Source organism: Pelobates fuscus, chromosome 13, assembly GCF_036172605.1.
Source record: "Pelobates fuscus isolate aPelFus1 chromosome 13, aPelFus1.pri, whole genome shotgun sequence".
NCBI classification, from domain to species: Eukaryota; Metazoa; Chordata; class Amphibia; order Anura; family Pelobatidae; genus Pelobates; species Pelobates fuscus.
In genome coordinates, this window is record NC_086329.1 from 62346560 (window position 1) to 62374043 (window position 27484).

The 27484-nt window shown below is 40.4% G+C and overlaps 1 protein-coding gene across 6 annotated transcripts in view; it reads left to right on the forward strand.

Moving 5' to 3' along the window:
- The window catches only part of MTA1 (metastasis associated 1), a 170243-nt gene that overhangs the window by 137950 nt on the left and 4809 nt on the right, over positions 1 to 27484 (forward strand). For 4 of the 6 annotated variants that reach the window (XM_063439103.1, XM_063439105.1, XM_063439104.1 and 1 more), the window contains 2 exons: positions 1230 to 1261; positions 26628 to 26779. In XM_063439103.1, the coding sequence (XP_063295173.1) occupies positions 1230 to 1261; positions 26628 to 26779 (184 nt within the window). The remainder of the gene's footprint in view (positions 1 to 1229; positions 1262 to 26627; positions 26780 to 27484) is intronic. The other 2 variants (XM_063439107.1, XM_063439109.1) reach the window with 1 other exon arrangement.

Consider the following 27484-nt stretch of genomic DNA (forward strand, 5'->3'; position numbering starts at 1 on the left):
TTGAAGGTTGCTCTCTTCCCAAATTTGTACTGGGAGATCACGCTTACATTTCAACATTTGTCCTTTACATTCAGACCCTGATTTATAATACATTAAACTTGGTAGCAGGTTAGGTCTCAGCTTAATAAATTTGATTTTATCACTACTTTAAACGATTCCATGCATTTCACGTGTTATTTGATTTTTTTGTATTTTTATAAACCAGACCTCCCATTAACATTAAATATACGTAGAATTACACAGAGGAAAATAATCATTTGAAGCATACCTCCCAACATCAAATAGCAAAAGAGATGTTCGTTTTAGGGTATGTGTCTGGAGGTTTAGCAACAGTTTTTTAGATTTATAGATTCTTTCATGACTTACAGAGAGCCTCTTACTTACCAAAAATATATTTTTTTTTGAACACGACCAATGTGTTTTATTTTCACCGTTTTAACGAACTGAAGGCATCCTCTGAGTACCATAACAACTTAATTTCAATTAACTTGTTATGGTGCTAGGAGTCCCTTTGCACAGTCTTACCTTTACGTGTTAAACCATTCTCAAAAGGGTTAACACTAAAGATCTGTCCCCAGGCTCTGGACTCTCCGTTTCCTCCTCTGCCTAGGCTATGCTGAAGCATTAGGTCAAGATGTGAGGAGGCAGCAGTGATTGGCTGAGACTGTCAGCCTGTCATTGGCCACCAAGTTATGGTTATATATTTACTATATTGGGCACTTAAAGGTTACACTATGCTGGTGGACTCCAGACACCATAACAACTTAATTGAAATTAACTTATGGTCCCCAGAGTGTTCCTATAAATATAACAAACAAATTTAAAGACGCATGATTTGAATTCCTGTAATGCACTCCTGCTAACTTAAAATTTCCTATTACCTTAGAATTGGAAAAAAAAAGCGGTGAGAGGGATTTTTTTAATACTAAAGGAGTACACTTGGAAGGTATGCTTCACGTATACTTTTAACATTAAAAAATGTAATGGCTAAATTAAGTGTGTGATTTTCAAAACTGGATTTTATAAAAAAGCAGTATTGCAATTTCAAGATGAAATTGAAAAAAAATTTAGTCTTTTAAATGTTTATATTTAAAAGATGTTTTTGGGAGAAAATAGATTCTTTTTTTCTTATGAAATATTTTTTTTTCCTTGGTTAAAAAAAAGAATTAAATAATAATAAATAAAAAAAAGCGTGTCTTACCAGATCTATTCTCTTTCATGTTCGTTAGGAATTCCTAACCACGGACAAACCAGACAAATGGTAAGAGAAAGTTTATTGAAAAGAAACGCCTAATATATATTTCGCAAAAACAGATATACACTGAAAGTAGATTTACATCCAGTGCTACTGAAATCAATTGTATATTTTATCATTTTTATATATATTTTTTTCTTTTTTTTTGCATGGACATAGGGAGTTAGTTTATTTTTGCAGTATTCTTTATAGATTATAAATCAGGGTACAATAACACATTTATATTATGCATATCAAACATCCAAAATACAAAATAGTCTGGCACTTCATATTACCTCATACTTACACTGATTAAATCATCCTACTAAACTTCTTCTAAAACTCAGTCAGAACAGAAAGCGTTGATCATTTTCATTCAGACCTGCTTTCATGAGCAAGCCCATCTTTTTATGTCTGTGTGACCAACTCTTCACACACCTAGAGGGTAAAATTTCAGGAAAAATAAGACTTTCTTACGTACATTGCTTTGTTCTGTCACTCTGAATATTTTTATTTTGTATTTTTTTACATTTAATGTAACCCTGATTTATAATACATAAATAATATGGTCTTATATTTAGAATGCAGATTACCATTGCTTTCAAAGCTAAAGAGAGATGGTTTTTGTTCCCCATTTTTGTGTTCTTAAAGATTGACTTTAAAAAGTTGAATTTATATAAAAAAAATAAAAAAAGATACATTGTACAAAGCCAACTCTATGGTTAGAGGAGGCCCCACAATGTAAGGAGGTGAACCATTAAGTACCGAGGGTCTGCTGGGCACTGCTCTCCACCGGCTCTCCTCTTTCTTTAAACTAAACTCAGAAGCACAGAGCTTGGCTGATTGGCTGAGAGCTATCAGCTGACACCCTCGCCCAATGAGCTCGCCCTGCAGTGTAAGGCTTAACTCCATAGGGCTAACAGAATCTCCTAAGCTTCTTAGAGCTTCTGGCAGAGAGGGGACTGGGAGGCCCGTGGACCCCAGGTAAGAAGTTAAACCATTACAAAATGGTTTGTTTCCTCTTATTCAAGGCACCAGGACACTCATGGTACCGTAACCTTACAGCATGCTGTAGAAGTTATGGTGCTTGGGTCTATTTTTTTTTGCAGTGTTTGCCTTTTAGGTTTATAAGTTTTGAGATTGTGTTAGAGGTACTTGGTTATTAGTAGCTAGGGCTTTGTGTAACATTTGAGGTAAGGTTGGGTTTGGGTTGGTGATGGAGAGAACTTAAAAAGTGTTGGGTTACCAATGTGCGGTTTGCTGTAACTACTATAATTCTCACCCAAGAAAAGGACAAAATTGTGATTATTAGATCAATCTGTTCACCAGGAACGTTTTCAGTTCAACTTTTTACAGTCAAGATTTTTAAAGTGAGTCCATATTCTTACCACTCTCATGCTATTTTGTGTTTGGTGGGGTTTTTATTCTTATTCTTATTTTTTTTTTTTTTTTTTTCGACGTGGTGGGGCAGGTGTCTATTATGTCTGTTTGCATGAACTTTTAATAATTCAATTAATTTTTTGCACCCTGTAAGTCATATTAACATTTTATTATTGTGAGTATACCTTAAAGGGTACTGTCACTTCTCCATAAATTACAACCGTAAATAAAAAAAAAAAATTACCTGTAACTTGTGTTAACTTTTTTTTCATGAGATGCCATGCACCATAAACTGTGCAGCAAACACCTTTCAAATTAAGAGAAATGGAAACATTGTTACTTTTCCTCTTTGTATACTTTCTAACTGCTGAAAGCCAAGTGCAAAGAACAGAAACTGTAACAATGATTGACAGACAGGTAGCCAGTATGGAGGCCCAAGTTTTCAGCATAAAGAGGTGTAGGTTTCTAAATTTAATTTTATTTTTCAATCCTCACATATACATATTTGTTAACCATAGGGATACCTAAATATATTAAAAAAAAAAAAAATCCCAGGGAAGTGACAGTTTCCCTTTAGTGTGGAAGATATTAAAATATATATAAATTGCATTTTGCATTGCAAGGAAAAGTTGAGAATGAATTTGATTATTAATATTCTGCAGCATGTTTAAAAATAGTTTTAAAATTTGCTTACTGTTTATGAAAGCTCAATTTTACGCCAATGTCATTTGTTTCCACTTCTGATTTCTTAATTGATATGTCCATAAACAAACGTGTATTCCTAACAATTTAGTGTATCTGTCTCTATCTAGATAGGTGTGTCCCCTGATTCCATGAATATAAAGAAAAAAAAATAAAAGGCCTTTTAACTTGCTGTTTTTTTTTTTTTTTTTACTTTCGCTCCATACCTCACCTCACCTCATCCTGCAGCATCATGGAGGAGGCATAAATACAATGCTCCTCATAGAGCAACATTGGGGAACTTATGGGCATGTGCTGTGACCGCCGTGTGCAAATTAAATGTCCCTATAGGAAAGCATCAATGCTTTACTATGTGGGCCGCAGTCAAGTGACCAAGTTTAACTGGGTGGGTTAAACCATGCAATGTAAACATTAAAATGAAAAAAATAAACTGCAATGTTTTTAACCTACAGGACCTTTCACCCAGGCTAGCCACCCCAGCTGAAGAGTCATCATTAAAGGGACACTATAGTCACCAGAACAACTACAGCTTATTGCATTTGTTCTGGTGAGTAGAATCATTACATTTAGGCTTTTTGCTGTAAGCACGGTCTTTTCAGAGAAAATGCAGTGTTTATATTACAGCCTAATGATAACTCCACTGGCCATTCCTTAGATGGTTGCTAAAGCTGCTTCTTTAAGCAGTCCTGCCTAATGTGCAGTACTGCCTGCCATTCAGTGTCTCCACCCTCTGCTTGCAGACACTGAACATTCCTCATAGAGATCCATTGATTCAGTTAATCTCTATGAGAAGTTGCTGACTGGCCAGGGCTGTGTTTGACTTTCACTGCTGGCTTTCACTGATCTGCCTCCTTGACAGTCTCAGCCAATTCTATAGGGAACCATTGTGATTGAGTCAGACCAACACTTCTGATGATGTCAGCAGTCAGAGACAGTTCACATGCAGACAGGGGCAGAGCCAGGAGCTGCAGAATTGAATACAAGTAAGATTTTACTATATTTAGGGAAGCAAGAGGGGACCGGGGGGGGCTAGATTGTGGGTTTAACACTATAGAGTCAGGAATATAGGTTTGTGTTCCTGACCGTCACCACTCTTAAAGGAGCACTGTGGGAATATGTGTGCAGCCAGGGCCTTTGCTTGCCTTTGCTTGTTCGTGGAAAAAAAATTCCCCCTGTCAGCTAGGACCACACATTTCTACACCATAAGCATAGGCATGCGTATGGGGTGTGCCTGGGCACACCCTAATCCCTGCGGCATGCCTATGGATTGAGACCGGCAGGGGAGATCTCAGGATCTCCCCTGTCGGCTCATGCAGAGCTGGCGCTATCAGAGCGCCAGCTCTGCTCTAAGCCTCCATGGGCCGGTGGGGAGATCAAAGATCTACCTTACTGGCCCACAGCAGCATGAAGGGGAGGCAGGAGAGGACCCGGGGAGCTCTAGCCAGCAGCTCCGCCGGGTTCCTCTCACGAGATCTGAGCGTAGCCCCACAAGCTAGAGTTCACTCTCCACTGGACCACCAGGGATGGCAGCAAGGATTCCCCCCTCCCTACATAAGGTAAGAAAGGAGGGGGGATAATTACTAATATGCCCTCTCCTCCAACCTTACAATCCCTCCAGTCTTACAGCATGCACACTAACAGCACTCTCACAAACACACACACAGCACACAAACCCAGCACACAAACCGCACCCTCACACACACACATCACACAAACAGCACCCTCCCACAGCACACTAACAGGACCCTCACAAACACCCTCAGCCACATAGCACACTACTAGCACCCTCACATCACACTAACAGTACCCTCACACACAGCAGTGTGTATGTGTGTATACATATATATATATATATATATATAAAAAATATATATATTAGAAAGGACCGCACTCCAAGGTCTTTGTGATAGTTTTCAAATAAAATTTAACTTTTATTTAATCCATATAAAAGTCAACGTTTCAGCCCCCACATGGAGCTTTCATCAGGACAAGAAATAAAATACAAATGTGCATACACAAGAGTATATATAATAAACAATTTCTTACCCTAGTGCTAACCATTGAAATAAACAATTGAAATGATGAAAGAGGTGCACTCACGGGTTTTTGATAGAAAAAAATCTTAACTTCTTTTATTGCATATAAGCGAAAATAATGGACTCACAGTCCTGATCGACGTTTCAACTCCAACCTGGGTCTTTCTCAAGAAAGACCCAGGTTGGGGTCGAAACGTCGATTGGGACTGTGAGTCCATTATATGCAATGAAAAAAGTTAAGATTTTTTCAATAAAAAAAAAAAAATGTGAGTGCACCTCATTCATCATTATATATATTGTGTAAGGGGCAAAGTACTTGTATAAGAAGTGAGACTTCAGTAGGAACGGGAATAGTATAAAAGAGCAAGTCGGTTGTGGTGTGCCGATACCGACGATACGGTAGGCCTGTAAATAAAGAGGGCCCACCAAGTAGTATGAGAGTAAAGAAAAAAGGAAAGAAAAGAAAGAGAAAAGTGTTGAAATGAGGAGTGGGTGGGAGGGGCATTCAGACGCTGACCTTGATCGGTAAGGAGTCAGGTAAGAGGTGTAGCTTATATTGGGGGTTAAGTTAACTTAAGCCCCTCCCACAAATACAGGCCAACCGGCCTTAATACTTGTGTAAGGGGCAAAGTACTTGTATAAGAAGTGAGACTTCAGTAGGAACGGGAATAGTATAAAAGAGCAAGTTGGTTGTGGTGTGCCGATACCGACGATACGGTAGGCCTGTAAATAAAGAGGGCCCACCAAGTAGTATGAGAGTAAAGAAAAAAGGAAAGAAGAGAAAAGTGTTGAAATGAGGAGTGGGTGGGAGGGGCATTCAGACGCTGACCTTGATCGGTAAGGAGTCAGGTAAGAGGTGTAGCTTATATAGGGGGTTAAGTTAACTTAAGCCCCTCCCACAAATACAGGCCAACCGGCCTTAATACTTGTGTAAGGGGCAAAGTACTTGTATAAGAAGTGAGACTTCAGTAGGAACGGGAATAGTATAAAAGAGCAAGTCGGTTGTGGTGTGCCTATACCGACGATACGGTAGGCCTGTAAATAAAGAGGGCAAAAAGTGAATAACAAAATATTTATTACAGTCAACAATATATACAATTTATCCAGATATGGCTTTAAAAGCATTTCTTAATTCTTGTGTTGGCTTGGGTATATATGTAGTATAGGCGGATGATTTCCAACGTCCCAATGCCTTGATGACGTGTACTGGTACGTTAGCGCTGGATGCGGTGGAGGCTGCTCCTATGCGAAACGAGTGACCAGAGTAGTGGGAAGGTTTGAGACCCAGCATTGTTAGCAGGGATCGTATACATCTCATGAATGCCGTGGTGGTGAGTACTGTGTGTTGTAGTTGGAATAACGGTTGTGATGGTAGTGCTGTGGTGTTAAGAAGATAGGAGTCTAAGGCTGCTACTGGATACCATTTGTTTAGGGTAGGGTAATATGTGATCTCTACTGGGTGCGCATGTTGGCTTGTCTTTGATTGGGGTAAAGAGAGTATGTAGTGGTCGCCATGTTTTAGTAGGTGTTTGTGTAGCAGGCACCTATCCTTTTGATTAGTTGTGACGGTGGCGAACTCCCTTGGCCTGAGGAACCCGTAGAAGGCTGTATACATGGCTGTTTTGATGACTGTGTTTGCGGTAGCGTGAAAAGGTCTGGAATTTAATAGGTCGGATAATGACTGAAAAAGTTTATTGTCTATAGGTAAGCGTTGTGGTGGTCGTGGAGGTACGGATTTTTGGATACCTCTGAGTATATTTTTTACCTGGTATGATGACATGAAGCTATGTGTGTTTTGTGGTTAGCATGTGGTGTTGTATGCCGGTAAGATATAGTTTAATTGTGTTATATGATAAGTGTAATTTGAGGTGGCAAAAGGAAGCGAAAGCTATGAGGGATGTCATGACGAATGGTTGTGTTATGTTGTGATCTGCGAGAAATCTATTATATAGTGTGAAGGCTCTGTTGTATGTAGCTTGAGTGTTGTGTGATAGTGCTAATGTGGCTAGATCCCTGCTATGTTCCATTATAATGTCTAGTCCATGATTAGTTGTGAGAACGGGGGTGCTACTGTGGCTGCTTGAGCTGCTGACGGGTGTGCTTGTCGAAAGTCCTGAAATTTAAAACGAGACAGGCTGTCAGCTGCTACATTACTAATACCTGGCACATGAAAGCAAACCAAGTAGAAGTTATGACATGCTGCCAACCACGTGAGTCTTCTAAGAAACCTCATGATTGTAAGGGATGATGAACGGCCTTTGTTTATTATGTGACATGTGGCTTGATTATCTGAGTGGCAGCGAACAGACAAGCCTGACCATTGATGTCCCCATGCCACGGCAGCTGCTACGATAGGGTAGATTTCAAAGAGGGCTGAGGTTGTGAAAAACCCTTCTACGTCACGGACTTCTTCTGGCCATGCGCCCCAAAGCCATTTGGTACCGAAGATGGCTGAAAAACCCTTGTTGGATGCTGCGTCTGACCATATGGTTGGTGACGTCTCTGATAGTGCGGGGAGGAACAGACTTTTACCGTTCCAGCTGGTCAAGAACCTCCTCCACATTTGTAGGTCTGCTGTGGCTTGTAGGTCCATGGACAGTCTGTGGTTCTCGTGTTGAAAGTGGGGAAAAAGACAAAGCAGTCTGGATATGAAGGCCCTTCCTTGAGGGATGATGCGCATGGCGAAGTTTAATGAACCTATAAGGGATTGGAGTTCCTTGCGGTTACATGTACCCAGAAAAATGTAGTGGTTTATGCTATTGATAATGTTGTCAATTTTGTCGTGTGGTAAGCTTGCTTGCATGGATGCTGAGTCCAGTTGTATACCCAGAAATGTTATGATGGTGTCAGGACCTTCGGTTTTCTTGAGGGATACTGGGACACCCAAGTGGTTAAATAGATTAAGGGCTTCTTTGAGGCTGCTGGGCGGAAGTGAGTTCCCTTCTATTATCAGGAAATTGTCGAGGTAATGGATGACCATGGGGCATCTTGAAATGTTCAGTAGTAACCAGCAAAGTGTTTCAGCGAAAGTGTCAAAAATCTTTGGGCTGCTTTTTGACCCAAAGGTTAAGCGGGAGAAGAAATAGTATTTGTCTGCCCATTTTATACCATGTAGGTGCCAGAGTGTAGGGTGGATTGGTAGCAGTTTGAAGGCATTCGTAATGTCCGTTTTACTTAACCAAGCTCCAACCCCAGTTTGTTTGATGGCTGTAATGGCGTGATCAATGGTGGCGTATTGAAGGGAAAATTCTTCGGAGGGAATGAGGGAGTTGAGACTTGGGGTAGGGGAGGTATGAGGGGCTGAAAGATCAATAATGAGTCTTTGCTTGAGGGAAGTTTTACCCGTGACAATCCCGATGGGGTTTGTACGCCATGATGTAAATGGTGGGGTTATGAATGGACCGAACACGAACCCTTCTGCCAATTCTTGGGCTATTAGGGTATCTACTGCTGTTGGGTTCTGGTTTGCCGACTGTAAATTGGGGCATTCTAGTTGGCCAGTGGGCATGTGTATGATGCCTGTGTGGAACCCTTTGTTGAATCCTGTAACAAGAAAATCTACCAGGTGTCTGGATGGGTGGTTGGCTAGTATTGCTGCTAGAACATCAATGTTAACAGACGTTAGGGTACATTTTATTAGGGCACATGGATTTGGCATGTGCCCTGAAACATTGAGAACAAATGTGCAACAATCTACATGCACTGAAACTACATGTGCCACCGTTAAAGTTATTGCAAATTTGTGATTTGCCGAAGAAAATGATAGGACGGCCCAGCTTGTCTCTGGCGTTCCTTCCTGTTCTACCGGCGTAGCTAGTGTTGGGAGCTTGGCTGTGGTCGTCTGCAGTGCTGGAACAAAAATTTGTGGTGTGTGTAGTAGAAGAACATGATACACAAGCCGGTGTCTTGAGCCCTGCAAAGTGTCTGCAGAAGATTTCTGTGTCTAGCCTGCTCCAATTGATACGGGTACCATACTGGGAAAGAGCGCCAGCCACTTTGGTGGAAAATGACCTGTGATCGTAAAAGGCCGACCCGCCATATTTGTTACCAAGGTCCACCAGCTTGTGCATGTAACGGTCGAATTCCTCTCTTCTATTAGGGTACACTTCACACATAACATCTCTGAAAATACCAAAGGCTAAGACAAATTCCGGGATGGTCAGTTTACGGTTCAACCTGGAGTATTTAGATCTGACCACCACCGATACCTCATCATACATGTAGGTTTTGTTTTCTACCACATCCTGGGAGGCAATTAGTAAGGATGCTAAGTTGACATCTTTGCCCTCCAGGATGTCTTTCTTGATGTGGGCTGGGATAGTGTGTGCGGGATCAACGTCATGGGTATCTGAAGAGTTACCGTTTCCCGTGGCCAGTGGTACGACTGGTGTCGTTTGAGCGGTGTCGGGAAGGCCTGCCTTGGTAAGGGCTGTGGTCACCGCCTCGAGGTTAGCCAGTCTGTCGTTGACCTTGCCCATGGAGCTCATGAGTGAGGTCTGCATAGCCTGGATGTCTCCCGATCTGGTGGTGCTGGGGCCTTCCCCTGCTTCCATGTTGTTTGTTGTCGTGCTAAGGAGTCTAAATAATTCCGCTTTCCTTGCCGTAGCAGGGTAGGGAATTTGACGTCTCCTTAACTCGGTGGTAATGCGTGGTATTGTCCAGGATCTGATTGACGCTGGACTGGTCATATCTTCCCTGTGAGAAGGTGTCTCGCCCCTAGCTGGGGTACTAGGGAGCGATAGCTCTTCACCACTGGCATGAGACATGTTTAACTAAAATAAAAGGTGAAATTATTATTTGAACCGGGTGTTTTAGTACTGGCTTGCTAGCTATGCCGTAAGGCGAAAGGATTATTCCTAAGTTGGTGGCTGGTGAGGCCCTGCTAGTGCCAAGTGGCTTGAGAGGCTCTATCTATGCGTTGGCGCGATGGAGTTTTTTATATGGCCACTAATCGTGGTGGCCGATTGATGGCCTCTCGGTGAATTTATTCAGAAAAAGGGGGAAGGGAGTGACTGGTGAGGCCCTCTCTATGAAACATGCGAGGCGACTAGCTCACGTGTGGCTCGAGGGGTGTATGCCTCCGAGTATGAGGCGGGGTGTTGGCCTCGCGGGACCGCTAATCCGAAGCATAATGCCAAGAGGGAGATATAACGTTATTGGCCCCTATGACCCTACCTGCCAGTACTTTATCTATTTATTGGGGGAAATATTTGGATATTCTGTGAGCAGGTGTACGTACCTGGTGGTCTAATTAAAGATTTCTAGACAATCCGTTTAGGTGGCAGTAGATACCTGCAACTAAATAGATGGAGACCGTATGAAAATAAATACAACGCATAACCATTTATATTAATGTGAACCCAATCATCAAAATTTATTAAATGGTATGATGAACAATCGTGCCATATGGCCCGTATGTGGTATTTTGAGAGATTATTCCTGACGTATGTAAAATCATTTTAGTGTCAGGATTTGTATATGAATATTATGAGTAATTGTATCATTCTTTATGTGAATAAATGCTGTAATGTAAAATAACCTGTAGGTGGCGCTGTGGTTATGTGCAGAATGTATGTGTGAAGTAATTCTTATGGAAGCAGAAGTAGTGCATATTTGGGATAAGACCCTTGTAAGTAGGTGCGTGGAAAATATGAAACATGTGGTATGGATACCTTTCTAGATAGAGGTTTAAGTATGGGAATTATTTTTACATCACGTAATAACATGTGAGCTTGGTATGTGGTAAGATATGGTAGTATTTAATTATATGACCTGTATATGGAGCCTTGTGCTATTTATGTGGAGTAACCTGTAGATGGCGCTGTAGGCTTTTGTACAGAATGTATGTGTGAGGTAAAGTAACACAGTTTTGGTTGATTTTGTTGGTTTGATGTAGATCAAGTGTGTGGCAACCATAATGTTACACAATTGGAATAGGTTCCCTGTAAGTAAATTAAGTGGCCATTTATACACATGTGGTATGGATATGGAACTGATTTGGAGTTTTATGTAGGGGAAAAAATTTGCAATCACGTGGCCGGCGAGATTCGCGTTGAGCCCCACTTGCCGGAAGTGCATTCAGACGCTGACCTTGATCGGTAAGGAGTCAGGTAAGAGGTGTAGCTTATATAGGGGGTTAAGTTAACTTAAGCCCCTCCCACAAATACAGGCCAACCGGCCTTAATACACATATATATATATATATATATATATATAATTATAATATGCGGCGTGTGTTTGTGCTTTAGGGTGCACACCCTAATGCAATAGGCTGCGCACGCCTATGACCATAAGTAAGCAAAACGTTTATATTTATAATATGGATATCTTAATCTAACAATGCACCCCATGTCAACTGCTGATGCTTGTAGGGATTTTGCAACTGTTGTAATTAAGTAATCAATAGGTTTACTTATTAATAGCAATGTGAAATATCAAAAAACCTGCTCATTGTCTTAAAGAGAATGTTTAGGTTACAAAAAAGACCAGCATTGATGATATAGGGAGTATAATATAACAAATAATGAACACTCAACAGCTTAGAGAATCTATCCCTAGCCTATATATAAAAAATATATGAAAATACATAGTTAGATAGCTGAAAAGAGACTTGCGTCCATCAAGTTCAGCCTTCCTCACACCTGTTTTTTGCTGTTGATCCAAAAGAGAAAAAAAAAAAAACCCAGTTTGAAGCACAATTTTGCAACAAGCTAGGACAAAAAATTCCTTATTGACCCCAGAATGGCAGTCAGATTTATCCTTGAATCAAGCAGTTATTACCCTACATTGAAAGATTATATCCTTGAATATTCTGTCTTTGCAAGTATGCATCTAGTAGCTGTTTGAAAATCTGTATGGACTCTGATAAAACCACTTCTTCAGGCAGAGAATTCCACATCCTGATTGTTATTACAGTAAAAAAACCTTTCCTTTGCCTTAGACGAAATCTTCTTTCTTCCAGTCTAAACGCATGGCCTCGTGTCCTATGTAAAGTCCGGTTTGTGAATAGATTTCCACACAATGGTTTGTATTGGCCCCGAATATATTTGTATAATGTTATCATATCCCCTCTCAGGCGACGTTTTTCTAAACTAAATAGGTTTAAATTTGTTAACCTTTCTTCATAGCTGATATGTTCCAATCCTTTTATTAATTTTGTAGCCCGCCTCTGCACTTTTTCTAGTGCCATGATATCCTTCTTTAGAACAGGTGCCCAAAATTGCACAGCATATTCAATATGTGGTCTTACCAGTGATTTATAGAGAGGCAAAATGATATTCTCGTCCCGAGAATGAATGCCCTTTTTCATGCATGACAATACCTTACTGGCCTTGGCCACTGCTGATTGACATTGCACATTGTTGCATAGTTTGTTGTCTATAACAATTCCCAAGTCCTTTTCGTGTGTTGTTATCCCTAATTCGTTTCCATTAAGGGTATACGTTGCTTGTGTATTCTTTACGCCGAAGTGCATAACTTTGCATTTTTCAACATTAAATTTCATCTGCCATTTGAGTGCCCAGTCCTCCAGTCTATCTAAATCCTTCTGCAGCAAAGTAATATCTTGCTCACATTGTATTATTTTACAAAGTTTTGTGTCATCTGCAAACACTGAAACATGACTTTCAATGCTGTCTTCAAGATCATTTATAAAAATGTTAAATAGAAGGGGTCCCAGAACAGACCCCTGAGGGACACCACTTGCCACCTCTGTCCAGCTTGAAAATTTACCATTAACGACAACTCTTTGTATTCTGTTTTTAAGCCAATGTTCTACCCAAGAACAAGCATTTTCATCAAGACCGATTTCCTTGAGTTTGAACACTAATCTTTTGTGTGGAACTGTATCAAATGCCTTGGCAAAATCCAAATAGATCACATCCACTGCAACACCCTGATCTATACTTCTACTTACTTCTTCGTAGAACGCAATCAAGTTAGTTTGACATGACCTGTGCTTCATAAAACCGTGCTGATTTTTGCTGATAACCATATTCTTCTCAAGGAATTCTTGAATATTATCCCTTAATAACCTTTCAAATATTTTACCAGCCACAGAAGTTAAGCTCACAGGTCTATAATTTCCAGGCAAGGATTTTGAACCCTTTTTGAATATAGGAACCACATCTGCCTTCCTCCAATCCTCCGGAACACTTCCTGAAAGAAAAGAATCTTGAAAGATTAAAAACAGAGGTTCACTTATTTCTACACTTAGTTCCTTAAGTACACGTGGATGGATACCGTCAGGCCCTGGAGCTTTGTTTATATTAACTTTCTTTAGTTGCTGCAGCACATTGTCTTGAGTTAACCAATTACAATTATTCTGCAAGTTTTTAGTAGCAATCATTTGCACATCTATTGCCATGGGTTCTTCTTTAATATATACGGAGGAGAAATAGTTATTTAGAATTCCTGCCTTTTCTTGGTCTTCATTAACTAACACCCCCGTTTCAGTTTTAAGTGTACCTATACTTTCATTTTTGGGTTTTTTGGAATTTATGTACTTAAAAAATGCTTTGGGGTTGGTTTTGCTCTCTTTAGCTATCATTTTTTCATTTTGAAGTTTAGCAAGTTTAATTGCCTTTTTGCACGCATTATTTGCTTTCTTATATCTTTTATAAGATGCATCTGATTTGTCTGATTTAAATGCTTTAAATGCCCTTTTCTTATTTTTAATCTCTTGTTTTACTTCTCTACTAAGCCACATTGGTTTTAATTTGTTTCTTTTATACTTATTTCCCAATGGTACATACTGAGAAATGTACCTTTCTAATATTTGTTGGAAGATGATCCATTTATCCTCAGTGTTCTTTTCACTAAAGAGTTTATGCCAGTCAATATATTGTAAAGCTTCCCTTATCTTATTGAAATTGGCCTTTTTAAAATTATGTTTTAGTATACCCCATGTGCTTTTGTTTTTTTGAGTTTATTTCAAAGGACACTATATTGTGATCACTATTTCCCAAGTGCTCACCTACTTGAATGTTGGTCAAAAGATCAACGTTGTTTGTTAAAACCAGGTCCAGACAAGCGTCCATTCTAGTTGGTGCTTGTACAAGTTGTGACATGAAGTTGTCATTTAACAAGTTTAAAAACCTAATTCCCTTTGCTGAGCTACTAGTCCCTATGTCCCAATTTATGTCTGGGTAATTAAAATCTCCAATAATTAAAGTGTTACCAAGATTTGCAGCTTTCTCAATTTGCTCAAACAGCTGTTGTTCCTCGTCAATATTAACATTAGGTGGTTTATAACATATCCCAACCAATAGTTGGTTTCCCTTCTTTTCCCCCAAGCAGATATTTACCCATAAAGCTTCCACATTTTCCTCATCGCATTCAATTTGCTTAAGATTTGGCTTTAAATCATGGTTGACATACAAACATACCCCACCACCCTTCTTGTTTTTCCTATCCTTCCTAAATAATGTGTACCCATTTAAGTTAACTGCCCAGTCATGTGTCTCATCCCACCATGTTTCAGTTATGCCTATTATATCATATTGTTTAGTGTATGCTAATGCCTCTAGTTCCCCCATTTTGTTATTTAGGCTCCTTGCATTAGTAAGCATACATTTAATATCATGCGTCTCTTGTTTATTTTGTGAATTACCAACATTACATAGCTTCTCTGTTCTGAGCTTGCCCCTCCCCCCGTCTCCACCCTCCTTATACTGTTCTAAAGCCCATCTCCTTTCTGTCCTATCTCCATTTTGTAGATTGCTATGACCCTCCCCCCCACTACTAGTTTAAAATCTCCTCCAACCTTCTAGCCATCCTATCCCCCAGCACTGCAGACCCCCTTCCGTTTAGGTGCAATCCATCACTACTATATAGGTTGTACCCAATCGCAAAGTCGGCCCAGTGCTCTAAAAACCCAAAACCCTCCTTCCTGCACCAAGACTTCAGCCACGCATTAACCTCTCTAATCTCCCGCTGCCTTTCCACTGTAGCACGTGGCACAGGTAATATCTCAGAGAATACCACCTTGGAGGTCCTTTTCTTGAGTTTGCTACCTAATTCCCTGAAATCATTCTTTAGGACCTTCCATCTTCCTCTTACTTTGTCATTGGTACCAACATGGACCATGACCGCTGGGTCATCCCCAGCCCCTCCCAATAATCCATCCACTCTGTCAGCAACATGCCGGACCCGAGCACCCGGGAGACAGCAAACTGTCCGGTTGAGCCGATCAGAGTGGCAGATTGCCCTATCTGCTCTCCTAATGATAGAGTCCCCTACCACCACAACCTGTCTTGCCTTCCTTACGTTTTGATCCCCACCCGTACTAGAGGGGCTGTCACCTCGGCTGTTAGAAGTAACAGCTTCCTCTAATACAGCTACTCCTGAGCTGATGCTCCCAACATCTTCCCTCAAACGGGCAAATCTGCTAGGTTGCAATACATATTGATATTAAAAATATATACATTAACTAAACACTTGATATTTTACAAACCACATAAAAGAAAAGCGGTTTAGATTTTTTTTCAGTTTTTACAACAGATATTCATCTCACACAGGTGGCTGCTGTTAGACAGGGTGCCAAAGATTTTTGACAGCATTAGCTGACAAACAAATTTTGAAAGTTTCTTAGCCCTGAGCAGGAATATAAGCACTACAACCTCCTCCCCCTCTTTTAGGAAGTGTGAAGTTGGGCTATGCAAGTCACAGCCAGACATGGCACGGATAAGCCTGCAGAAATAGTAATTTAACTACTAAACACTGGAGAAGTGAGCATGCGCACCAAAACCACTTCAATAAGCTGAACTGATTTTGGTACTTTGTCTATCTATCCCTTTAAATTCTCAAACATTAAAATCGCATAAACACATTTTTTTTTTTTTAGAGAAGGTCAGGTGACCTGTGTGGATGGCTTCACAGCCCAAAGAGATTATCCATCCGGCCTTTGGTCCATATTGTTGTTTTGGAGATAGGCTGAGGGTGATCTGTACTTAACGAGATGTTTGTTCATTTGGATGTGAAATCAAGCTGTTCATTGTGTTTTTATTGTATTTGTGGTCCAATTAGAGTCAGTCTGGTGGCTCCTCAACTATCCTAAGCCACTGAATTATTGGCCATATTATTATAGCAACACTCTAAATCTATAAAGCACTTTAGTTTGCTGAAGTGCTCTATGCGTGAAATGTGTCTTACATTTTTTGAATTTCTAAAATTGACAATTTCAAAGTAAATCACCAGTTTTATAAATAAATCTTGTCAAATCTACTTAGCTGTCAAACAGACATTCAGTTTGACAGCTGTTACTTTCTGGTACTTTAGCTCAGCAGAGCTGAATTCAAGAGGCAGGCAATTGCCCAGAGCACCTCTCCAGAGCTGTAATACAGCCAGTGGTGTATTTTGGATCTGTGCTGCCCTAGGCCTGACGGAACTCGGGCACCCCTAATTTAAATTTGCCCCACACCTTCCTGTCAAGGCCAGACCTCTTTTTGTTAAAAAGCAACATACACTTTGACTGACAGACACACACACTCACTCACTGATTTGACACAATCTGACAGACTCACTCAATCACAAACTCACAGACGCACACATTCACTGACATACACACAATGACGCAGACATACTCACTCACAGACACACGCTGACACACACACACAATCACTCAGACACACACACACAATTACTCAGACACACACAGGCTCCCTCACAGACACAAACTGACTGACATTCAAACACACACCCACTCACAGAAACACAGGCTCCCTCATACACACACACACGAGACAGCTAAGCAGGGAGAGCTCTTAAATCAGCGATCCCTCACAACCCGCCTGGAGCTCAACTAGCCGCCTGCCCAGGACGGGCCCAAAAGTGGCTGGCTCTTGGGCCCACATAAATCAAGGACCCTGGAAAGTGCTGCCCAAGGCAAATGCCTTTTTAGCCTCGTGGAAGATAAATTGCTGAATACAGATCACTAAGAAGTCAGTGATTGAACAGTCACATAAACATAAAGTTTGTGCTGGGTAAGAAGGAAAGGGTTTGCAGTAACTGCAGATAATAGGGCTGCAGCTATTGCTTATCAAGATTTTATATACCCCTAAAGAAAACATGCAGTATAAATTGAATGCATTTTTTGTTCAGTGTTATCTACTCATTTATTTTATTTTTTAAAGAGCTATGGATGTTGTGTCTTTTTATGGTCACTTAACAATTTCTACTTCCTCGTCAACATTTCTCGAATGCTGATCTGTATGGCATTTGTCTGGTTGTTGATTATGTAAGTTCATGCCCATTGGGTGCCAAACCCAGACTGTTTAGGTACTACAAAAGTCAATGTATCTTACACCACACACAACTCTGCATTAACTCATCAACCCTCCACTCTTATACACCTCTGCATTCACACAATCTGGCACTTTTCCCAACTACACCTTTACATTCACACTCACAGACTATCCGTACAAATACACCTTGGCATGCACATACACACAACTAAAATAACTTTGCATCTACACAGATTTGCATAAATCTGCATTCACAAAATAGAATGTTTTCTGTTAAAATACTCATTTACAAGCATTTTGCAGCATTCTATCAACTTAGGCTGTGTGGTATTTTACTCACCACTATTGGCTGAGTGGCTCCGTGACACCAGTGTGTCAATATGTTTAATATTCTCCAATTTTTGGACCATTCAGAAAAAATGTGCTTCTGCCTGACATCACTTCATGTGTTGGAATCAGGAATCTGTGATGGCCATGCCTGGTTCTTCTTGATATTTTCTTGTCTATTGGCCGTGTCCACCTTTATGCATCATTGCAGGCAGAATATGCTATTTGCATGTTGGTATTCTGCATAGTGTCAGAAAGTCTGTTTGCTTCTGCCCATTTCAGAGTATATTTTTAAGGGGTACCTGTTGTTAGGAGTATAGAATGTAGTCTGTAGATTGTAGTCTAGTTACCTCAATTATTTTCTTGACCAGATCATTACCTCCAATTTCTCCCTCACCTGAGCATTATGGCAAATTTATTTTAATGACTTCCCATTATCACCAGCTGCCCAGCTACCCCTTGCTCATGCTGCAGTGCAGAGAGGAACCGACTTTGACATTGGTTTAACCTATAAAGGTAAAAAAGGCCTCAGACACTCCTGCCTCAATAATAACCTAAATGAGCTTAAGTTATTAGAAAGGTGGGAGTGTTCATATAATTATACTAATTTCAATGACTTTGGAAAGATGAAAAAAAGTTAAGTTGACATGTAGGACATTGAATCTATGATGCTGACATAATCACATCTGAAGCTCAACGGAGTGCCATCAGTCTCTCGCTTCCTATATTCTTCTAGCCAATACAAGATATTCTGGCTAGAGGAGTAATGGCAGAACACTTTGGTAGGATAACTACCTGTAGGAAAGTTCTCCTGTGGTTTCTTGTCAGTAAGTTGTTGACATAGAGGTCTTTAATGATCGTATACCAAAGTATTGATTGATAAGTAGGATAAACCAACTTTTTTAGTAGGATCATTTCCTAGTATACACACTTCTTATCAATTCGGATAGCATAATGTAGAAATGGTTTTTAACTGACTTCTCATTTAATTTCTACCATGGAAATTACACTATATCATGTGGGGAGATGCCTAGCTCTTAAATTAGGTTATCACTGCTCGGTTTACTGTATATATAGGGCTATATATAGCCACAGCCCTGGCAGAGTTAAGATGTTATATGGGGGTTGGGGGGAAGAATGCAGAAATGCAGGATTCATTCTGGAACATGATGCCCGTTTATACTCCGGTACACGGTATTTATTCAGCAGGGCATATTGGAAGAATAATTGAAATCGGATTTTTCAGAACTACCAAACCTATATTTTATCCATGTCCAAGGACTGCCTTGTGATCTGTTTGGTGTGGCACAACAGTAAATTTTTCATTTGCATAAAAATTAGGTTTACAGGTTGATGAAGCAGATCCATACCCTACTGGTCCAGATTTATACAGCAATTGTTTATTTTTTTTTAAAAAATATGTAATATTAACACATACATTCAATATTAATGTGTACTTTTTAAAATGTAATTGTTCTGATGATATACTAAACAGAAAGCTATGGTGTGAAAGCAGCACTGTCAAAGGGACACTATAGTCACCAAAACAACGTTATTGAAGCATTTGGGTGTATAGATCATGCCCCTGTAGCCTTGCTGATCAGTTCTCTATTATTTAGTTAAATTAAATCACTTTGTTTATGCAGCCCTAGTAACACCTCCCTGCATGTAATGTCATCTAATGTTTACACCATGTATGTAATTAATGTTCAATTTGCAGAGCAGGAGATAAAAACTTTTAAAGTGAGGTATTTTACATCTGATTAAGAGTCACAGCCAGGAGATGTGTGGCTAGGGCTGCATGGAAAAGTGATTTAACTACTAAATGGCAGATAATTGTGCAGTGAGACTGCAGAGGTATGATCTATACACTAAAACTGCTTCTTTAAGGTAGATTTATTTTGGTTACTACAGAGTTCCTTTAAAGGAATATTACTGACCACACTTTTAGCTCATTGAAGTCATTATGAGGACATGAGTGTCTGCACTGTCTTGCTTTGAGGTTAAACCGTTTTCCAATGGATTAACCACAAAGCTGGTTCTCCAGTGCCCGATGCCGCTGTCCCCTGGTTTCCTTCCTCCCAACCACCACCAGTGATAGGCTGCTAGAGTAGACTAGCGCACTCAGCCTATTACTGGTCCTTTACTGAGAGAAATAGTACATACAATTTCTTTCAATGGGTGGCTAGTGCCAGACTGAGCGTTTCAACCTGTATTTTTAAGGTTAGTGTTTCTATACCTAGTTATATTATTGAACTGCAAAACTAAAAAAAACATTGTATTTCTTACTATCAATGCTCCGATCTCTCAATGGCTGCCGCTCTGCTTTAGCTGAGTTTATCCATGATGATGTCGGCCAATCCACTGATTCCCCATGGGGACGCAATGCAGGGCTGTTGCGCCAAGCAACATCTCATCCTAAAGATGATAGGTCAATGCATCTCTGAGGGGAGTGTGTCAAAACCTTCTTTATACTGCAGCGGTCGGGAGTTAAGTCAGTGGGCAGGAACACTATTACGTGCATGGGACCAACCTTGAAATTAAATATAATGGCTTAACCCCTGAACATAAGATTGTGTCTCGACACTCCTGCCTCTGAATGACTTTACTATAGGGGGTGGAAGTGTTAATCTTTAAATCTTTTATGTAAAGCTCATATGTAAAGGTTACTTTGTCTTAAAATAACTTATTTTTTTTAACATATTAGTTTGTTGTTTTTTTTCTGTACAGTAGAATAGACGTTTTACTTTGCTTACGTTTATTTTTAAAAAATATCTTCAGACTTGCAGTCCCTTGGCTGCTGGTCTTGTCCATTCTATTTTCAGTCTCACCTTCCACATTTAGAAACTGTGTGAGAGACAATCAGAGCAAAGTAATGAATCTCTGTGGGAATTACTTCAGCGCTATATGGTGCTGTACAGGAAGCGGATGATGCAATTATGTCCTTGCTTAGCCTGTCTTGCACCGCCTCTTTATGTGCTCATTGCACTATTAGAGCTCCCAGTCCCCTTTGCCAGCTTCATAGTCTTGATGCCAATAGCCTATTGAGGCTTCACAGCATCTGTTCTCCCCTGCTCAGCTTTCACTCCTGCTCCAATCTAATGCTAAAAGAATGTTGATCAAGTGTGCAGCAGAGACTTGGTTCAGGTGTAATACCTGTGCAGTGGATGACAAATACATCTCACGAAGCCTCATTGCCAGCTTGTCAATGAGGACATAGCAATACCAGGGTACTCTTTATATAGAAAAGACAGGGAAGGCAAGAAAGGGGGAGGGGTGGCCCTGTATGTGAATGATAGCATAAAATCTAGCCTAATAAAGGTTAGTGAGACGAACATAGAGTCCATTTGGGTTACGTTAGAATTTGGTAATCACACAGTAATTCGTGTAGGTGTGATTTATAGGCCCCCAGGACAAATTGAAGAGTTAGATAATCTACTAGTTGAAGAAATAGCTAAAACGACAATGAAGGGGGAAGTTATCACCATGGGTGACTTTAATCTTCCTGATGTGAATTGGAAAACAAAAATAGCTACTTGTGCCAGAAGCACACATATTCTAAACTCCCTACTGGGATTGTCTCTAAAACAAGTCGTTGAGGAGCCAACTCGTAAAGAGACCATACTAGATTTAGTGTTAACAAATGGAGATTTGGTATCAGATATTACTGTAGGTGAAAGTTTAGGATCCAGTGATCATCGGTCAGTGTGGTTTAATATAAGAACAGTGACTGAGTCACACCACACAAAAACAAAAGTTTTAGACTTTAGAAAAACAGACTTTTCTAAAATTAGAATATGTGTAAAGGAGTCATTATCAGACTGGAGCAACTTAAATGGAGTCCAAAAGAAATGGGATTATTTAAAAGCTGCACTACTGAAGGCAACAGAAAATTGCATTAGGCTTGTCAGTAAAAGCAAAAAATTCAAGAAACCACTGTGGTACTCCGCAGATGTGGCCAAAATAGTAAAAAACAAAAAGTTAGCATTTAGTAATTATAAAAAAACCCAGAGTGAGGAAGACAGAATGACCTATAAGATTAGGCAGAAAGAGGCTAAGCAAGTTATAAGAGCTTCCAAATCACACACAGAAGAGAAAATAGCACAGTCAGTAAAAAAGGGGGACAAAACTTTTTTTAGATACATAAATGAGAAAAGAAAAGTAAAACAAGGATTAGTTAGATTAAAAACAAAAGAAGGAAGGTATGTAGATGAGGATAAAGGTCTAGCTGACTGCCTCAATGAATATTTTTGTTCGGTATTTACAGATGAAAATGAAGGAAAGGGACCTCCGTTAAAAAAAAAAAGGATAAATGAGTCATTTATTACACGTTTACAGAGGAAGAGGTTCTATTTCAACTGTCAAAAGTAAAGAAAAATAAGTCAATGGGACCTGATGGAATACACCCAAAGCTATTAAAAGAGCTTAGTGGTGTACTAGCAAAACCATTAACGGATTTATTTAACCAATCATTGTTAACAGGAGTAGTCCCAGAAGATTGGAAGTTAGCGAATGTTGTGCCCATTCACAAGAAAGGTAATAGGGAGGAGTCGGGCAACTATAGGCCAGTAAGCCTTACTTCAGTAGTGGGGAAAGTGATGGAAACCATGTTAAAGGATAGGATTGTTGAACATCTAAAAACACATGGATTTCAAGACCAGAGACAACATGGGTTTACTTCAGGGAGATCATGCCAAACTAATCTTATTGATTTTTTTTGATTGGGTAACTCAAATTATAGATCAGGGTGGTGCAGTAGACATTGCTTACCTAGATTTCAGTAAGGCTTTTGACACTGTTGCACATAGAAGGCTTATCAATAAACTGCAATCTTTGAATTTGGATTCCAATATTGTTGAATGGGTAAGGCAGTGGCTTACTGGTAAGGCAGAGTGACAGGCAACAGAGGGTTGTAGTCAATGGAGTATATTCAAAGCTTGGGCTTGTCACCAGTGAGGTACCTCAGGGATCTGTACTTGGACCCATTCTCTTTAATATTTTTATTAGTGATATTGCAGAAGGTCTTGATGGTAAGGTGTGTCTTTTTGCGGATGATACTAAGATATGTAACAGGGTTGATGTTCCAGGAGGGATAAGCCAAATGGCAAATGATTTAGGTAAACTAGAATAAAGGTCAGAGTTGTGGCAACTGACATTTAATGTGGATAAGTGCAAGATAATGCATCTTGGACGTAAAAACCCAAGGGCAGAGTACAGAATATTTGATAGAGTCCTAACCTCAACATCTGAGGAAAGGGATTTAGGGGTGATTATTTCTGAGGACTTAAAGGTAGGCAGACAATGTAATAGAGCAGCAGGAAATGCTAGCAGAATGCTTGGTTGTATAGGGAGAGGTATTAGCAGTAGGCTCATGCTCATTGTACAGAACACTGGTGAGACCTCACTTGGAGTACTGTACACAGTACTGGAGACCATATCTTCAGAAGGATATTGATACCTTAGAGAGAGTTCAAAGAAGGGCTACTAAACTGGTTCATGGATTGCAGGATAAAACTTACCAGGAAAGGTTAAAGGATCTTAACATGTATAGCTTGGTGGAAAGACGAGACAGGGGGGATATGATAGAAACATTTAAATACATAAAGGGAATCAACACCGTAAAGGAGGAGACTATATTTAAAAGAAGAAAAACTACCACAACAAGAGGACAGAGTCTTAAATTAGAGGGACAAAGGTTTAAAAATATCAGGAAATATTACTTTACTGAGAGGGTAGTGGATGCATGGAATAGCCTTCCAGCTGAAGTGGTAGAGGTTAACACAGTAAAGGAGTTTAAGCATGCGTGGGATAGGCATAAGGCTATCCTAACTTTAAGTTAATGCCAGGGACTAATGAAAGTATTTAGAAAACTGGGCAGACTAGATGGGCCGAATGGTTCTTATCTGCCGTCACATTCTATGTTTCTATGTTGTTGACATAGAGCAAAGGGGACTGGGTGCCCGAATTAAATTATGGAGGTGTGCCTATTGGATATCTTAGTAACTCCCAGAACTCAAAAGCAACCAGGCGCTGCAGAAACGCCTAAGCAGAGGTATCATCTCTGGAAACTCTTCAATCACTCGGTTTCTGTGACTCTGTGACTCTCGTGGTTTTCCTCCTATATCTCCCAACGCTCATTCTGTGTCTCCTTTTCTAATGATACCTCCTCCCTTTGTCCTGGCTCTGTCCTCGGTCCCATTCTATTTTCTTTTTATACTGTAAGCTCGTTTGAGCAGGATCCTCTTCAACCTATTGTTCCTGTAAGTTTTCTTGTAATTGTCCTATTTATAGGTAACTTCCCCCCTCTTATAATATTGTAAAGCGCTATCTGTTGGCGCTATATAAATGGCAATAATAATAAGATCCTGCACAGCTTCTCATAACCCTGAGGAAGGCGCGGGGCAAAAGTAGTAAAATAACCAGAAACTTATTTTTTATACTTGCTATGTGTCACAATTCATTGTCAGTGCGTCTCCCAGGAGTCCAACACATACTTTTTACTATGGTTAAGCTCTGTATGTACACAGGAGCTCAGTCCAAGCAAGAACTAGTGTGAAATGTGGAGGTGCGGCTAAGGGGGTCAGATTATGAAGCAGAAATCTGCAAATTTAATCTTGCAGCTAAATTGCAGTGAATTAAACGGGCAAAACGAGCAGGTATAAGAGCCTAAAACTTTAAATGAGGGTATTGTGTGTTGTACTGATACTGTGCCTTTAAGTAGGCAATGGGTCATGGCAAAATGTGGCAATCTGCTTCCTCTCGCTGTATCTTGTCATATTCCATTAGATGTAAATGCAAAAATATATCTTCGAGAGATGCTCAGTAGATGCCTATGGCAAGTTGTTGCACATGTGCAAGAAACTGTGTGGTGGAGGATTCCACTAGATCTTTAAGCTAGGATCCCTGTGGAAAGTAATAAAAATGTTCCAGGTAACAGCCATTCAAGAGGAGGCAAATTTTCTTTAAAAATTACTAGTGTCAGTAAAGAGAATGTAAATATTTGCTTTGTCACAGGAAACAGAAGAGAAAGTTAAACAGCCCTACAACATTTGAGTAGCGGACCACGGGTAACCCGATTGGTTAACTCTGCTAATTCCTTCCTTCAGACACTCTGGGACCATTAAAGCATACAGGCATTCGTTTCCCCAGTAACCAGACGAAATATAGCTCTGGGAGTCAACTCATGTTTATTTGAACACACAAGGCTTTTATGCACAGACCCCAAATGGGGTCTCCCATAGAATAATACAGGGCTTTTCCTCCCAGGATCCTTTACAGAAAAATATACCATATTCTAAAACACTCCAAATATACATTTACAAAAGGGGCTAATTTGATTGCATGGGTGGTCAGAGCTTACAACCCAAATTCCTCTTTGAAGCTGGGACCCCTTGTAGCTTCAGAGCAATCTCTGGTTACGTCAACACAGCCCTTTGCTGTAGCAGATAGACTTGCTGGCTCACACAGCAGGTTGTCACTCACAGTGCAGCATTTCTTGATTAACACACAGAATACATTTCACACCTAACTATACTTTACAGTCTCTCCCCCCCCCCCCCCCCCTTTGTTAACACACAGCTGCATATACAGACGCACACACTGCTTGTGGCTTGTGGCCTTCGTCAATCAAATCAGGCCATCCAACCCATATCTCCCCCCATAGAAATAGACAGACCTGTGGCTAGACCCACAACAAGCCTGCAACAAGTCTGTTGGACCCCCCTGAGTTCACAGTCAAAGTCCTTGGGGGACCAATGTGACTGGACAAGTGGGCATGGTACTCCATGACGGCATTCCGTCACACATCTCCCCCTTGTCCACCTCAGACAGGCACAGCATGATCCACACGGGTCAACTCGCTGCTGTCTGGAGTGGACACATAGTCTGTTAGTGCCATGCCCACATCAGCACTTGTCCTCAGCCAGCCCCTACAGTCCTGGGGTCTGGCTGGCTTTGCACCATGCACCCTTTAAGGTACAGGGTGACTTAAACATAAGGCGCCTTTAGCCAGGGAGGCCGACCAGCCCAGGCTTCGGTACACAGGCATCTCTGAGCCCTTAAAAACCCCCATCCAAACAAATGTGCCCTCCCGGCCATTCCATCACCGGGGTCTCTGCGGTTCTCCTGGCTGCCTGTAGCGTCCGCTGCGGCTCAGCTTCCTGTTAATCGCTGGGGTCGGGGAGGAGAGTCGGCTATGCTCTGGATACTGGGAAGAGAGCAAGTAATACTCCATCTTTCCCTGGCTCAATACTGCACCCATCCCAACATTCAAGCGTCTGGACCTCAGAATGTAAGTAGGCCTCCGTAATGGGAGCCTGGGATCTGGGAAGGCAGGAACACTGTGGTCAACTGGCCTAGGGACAATGCCAGGGGACTCTAGGCGCCATAACTACTTCTGTGAGATTAAAAGGAAACTCAAGGCATAATATTCACTTAAAGGATTGTTTAGTGGCCTTTTTTTTGTTATTTAATTTCTAAGTTTAAGTAACCTATGGTAATAATTACTTCTCATGTCCTTACGTTTGCCTACTTAAATGCCATCATTGCTTTGTTACACAGGAAAGAGTATTATTGTTTATTATTATTATGTCCAACTCATCTGGTTAGAAATACATGTCTGATAGTCCACTCATTGTACTAGGCTGCAGAATTTATCTGCACTTTATGAATAATAATAATTATACAAAGTTTTTTTTTTTTTTTAAGGGGCCAAACAGAAACTTACTGCTCAATGGGAAATCCAACCTTTCAAAAGTCCGGTTAATCAGAGGTGGCTGCATGCCTCCTGTGAAGAGGAGACGGATGAATTGGATTGATGCTCCTGATGATGTTTTTTACATGGGTACAGAGGAGATCAGGTAGGTCCTAATTTTGTTGTAACCAACTAATTTGTTTTCTTTATACTTGTAGTGTATTCTCAAACATCAGTTTAGCAGAAAACCCAATGAAGAAAACACTTAAGGGACCCTGTAGGCACCGTAACAATTTCATCTCACTGAATTGGTTATAGCACCTGGATTCCTTTTGCACCGCCCCTCCATTCAGTGGTAAACCTTTTTTAACAGTTTAACACTAAATAAAATTTCCTGGCTGCTTAAAGCCTGGCATCTACTGGAGGTGTGGCTAAGGAAGATATTACACACTTCCAGAACTCCTTTTTGAATGGCTAGCTATTGAAACAGGCCATTATATTCAAAGAAATGTCAGAGTATAGTTTATCTGTTTCATTGGATTTACCAGGACAGAACGTTTCCAGTTTGCACTTTATACCTCCCCCATTCCATATTAAATTATCAGTTCCAGAATCCTCTTTGCCAAATTGTTATATAAACCCTGACTCTGTGTTGTATTAAAGGGCCATTCTGGTGCTTAGTGTATTTTTAACAATGTTGGTTCCAACCTACATGAACGTTGGGCATATGTTATTTTTTTTTTTGTCAATCTGTATTTTATTGAGGCATATTAGATGGGGTACAGAATAGAGAGAGGGAAGTTTGCAATTCGAATACAGTATAGGGTTCAATAACAATGGCATCTAACATTCCCTTAGCATTAATACCTCT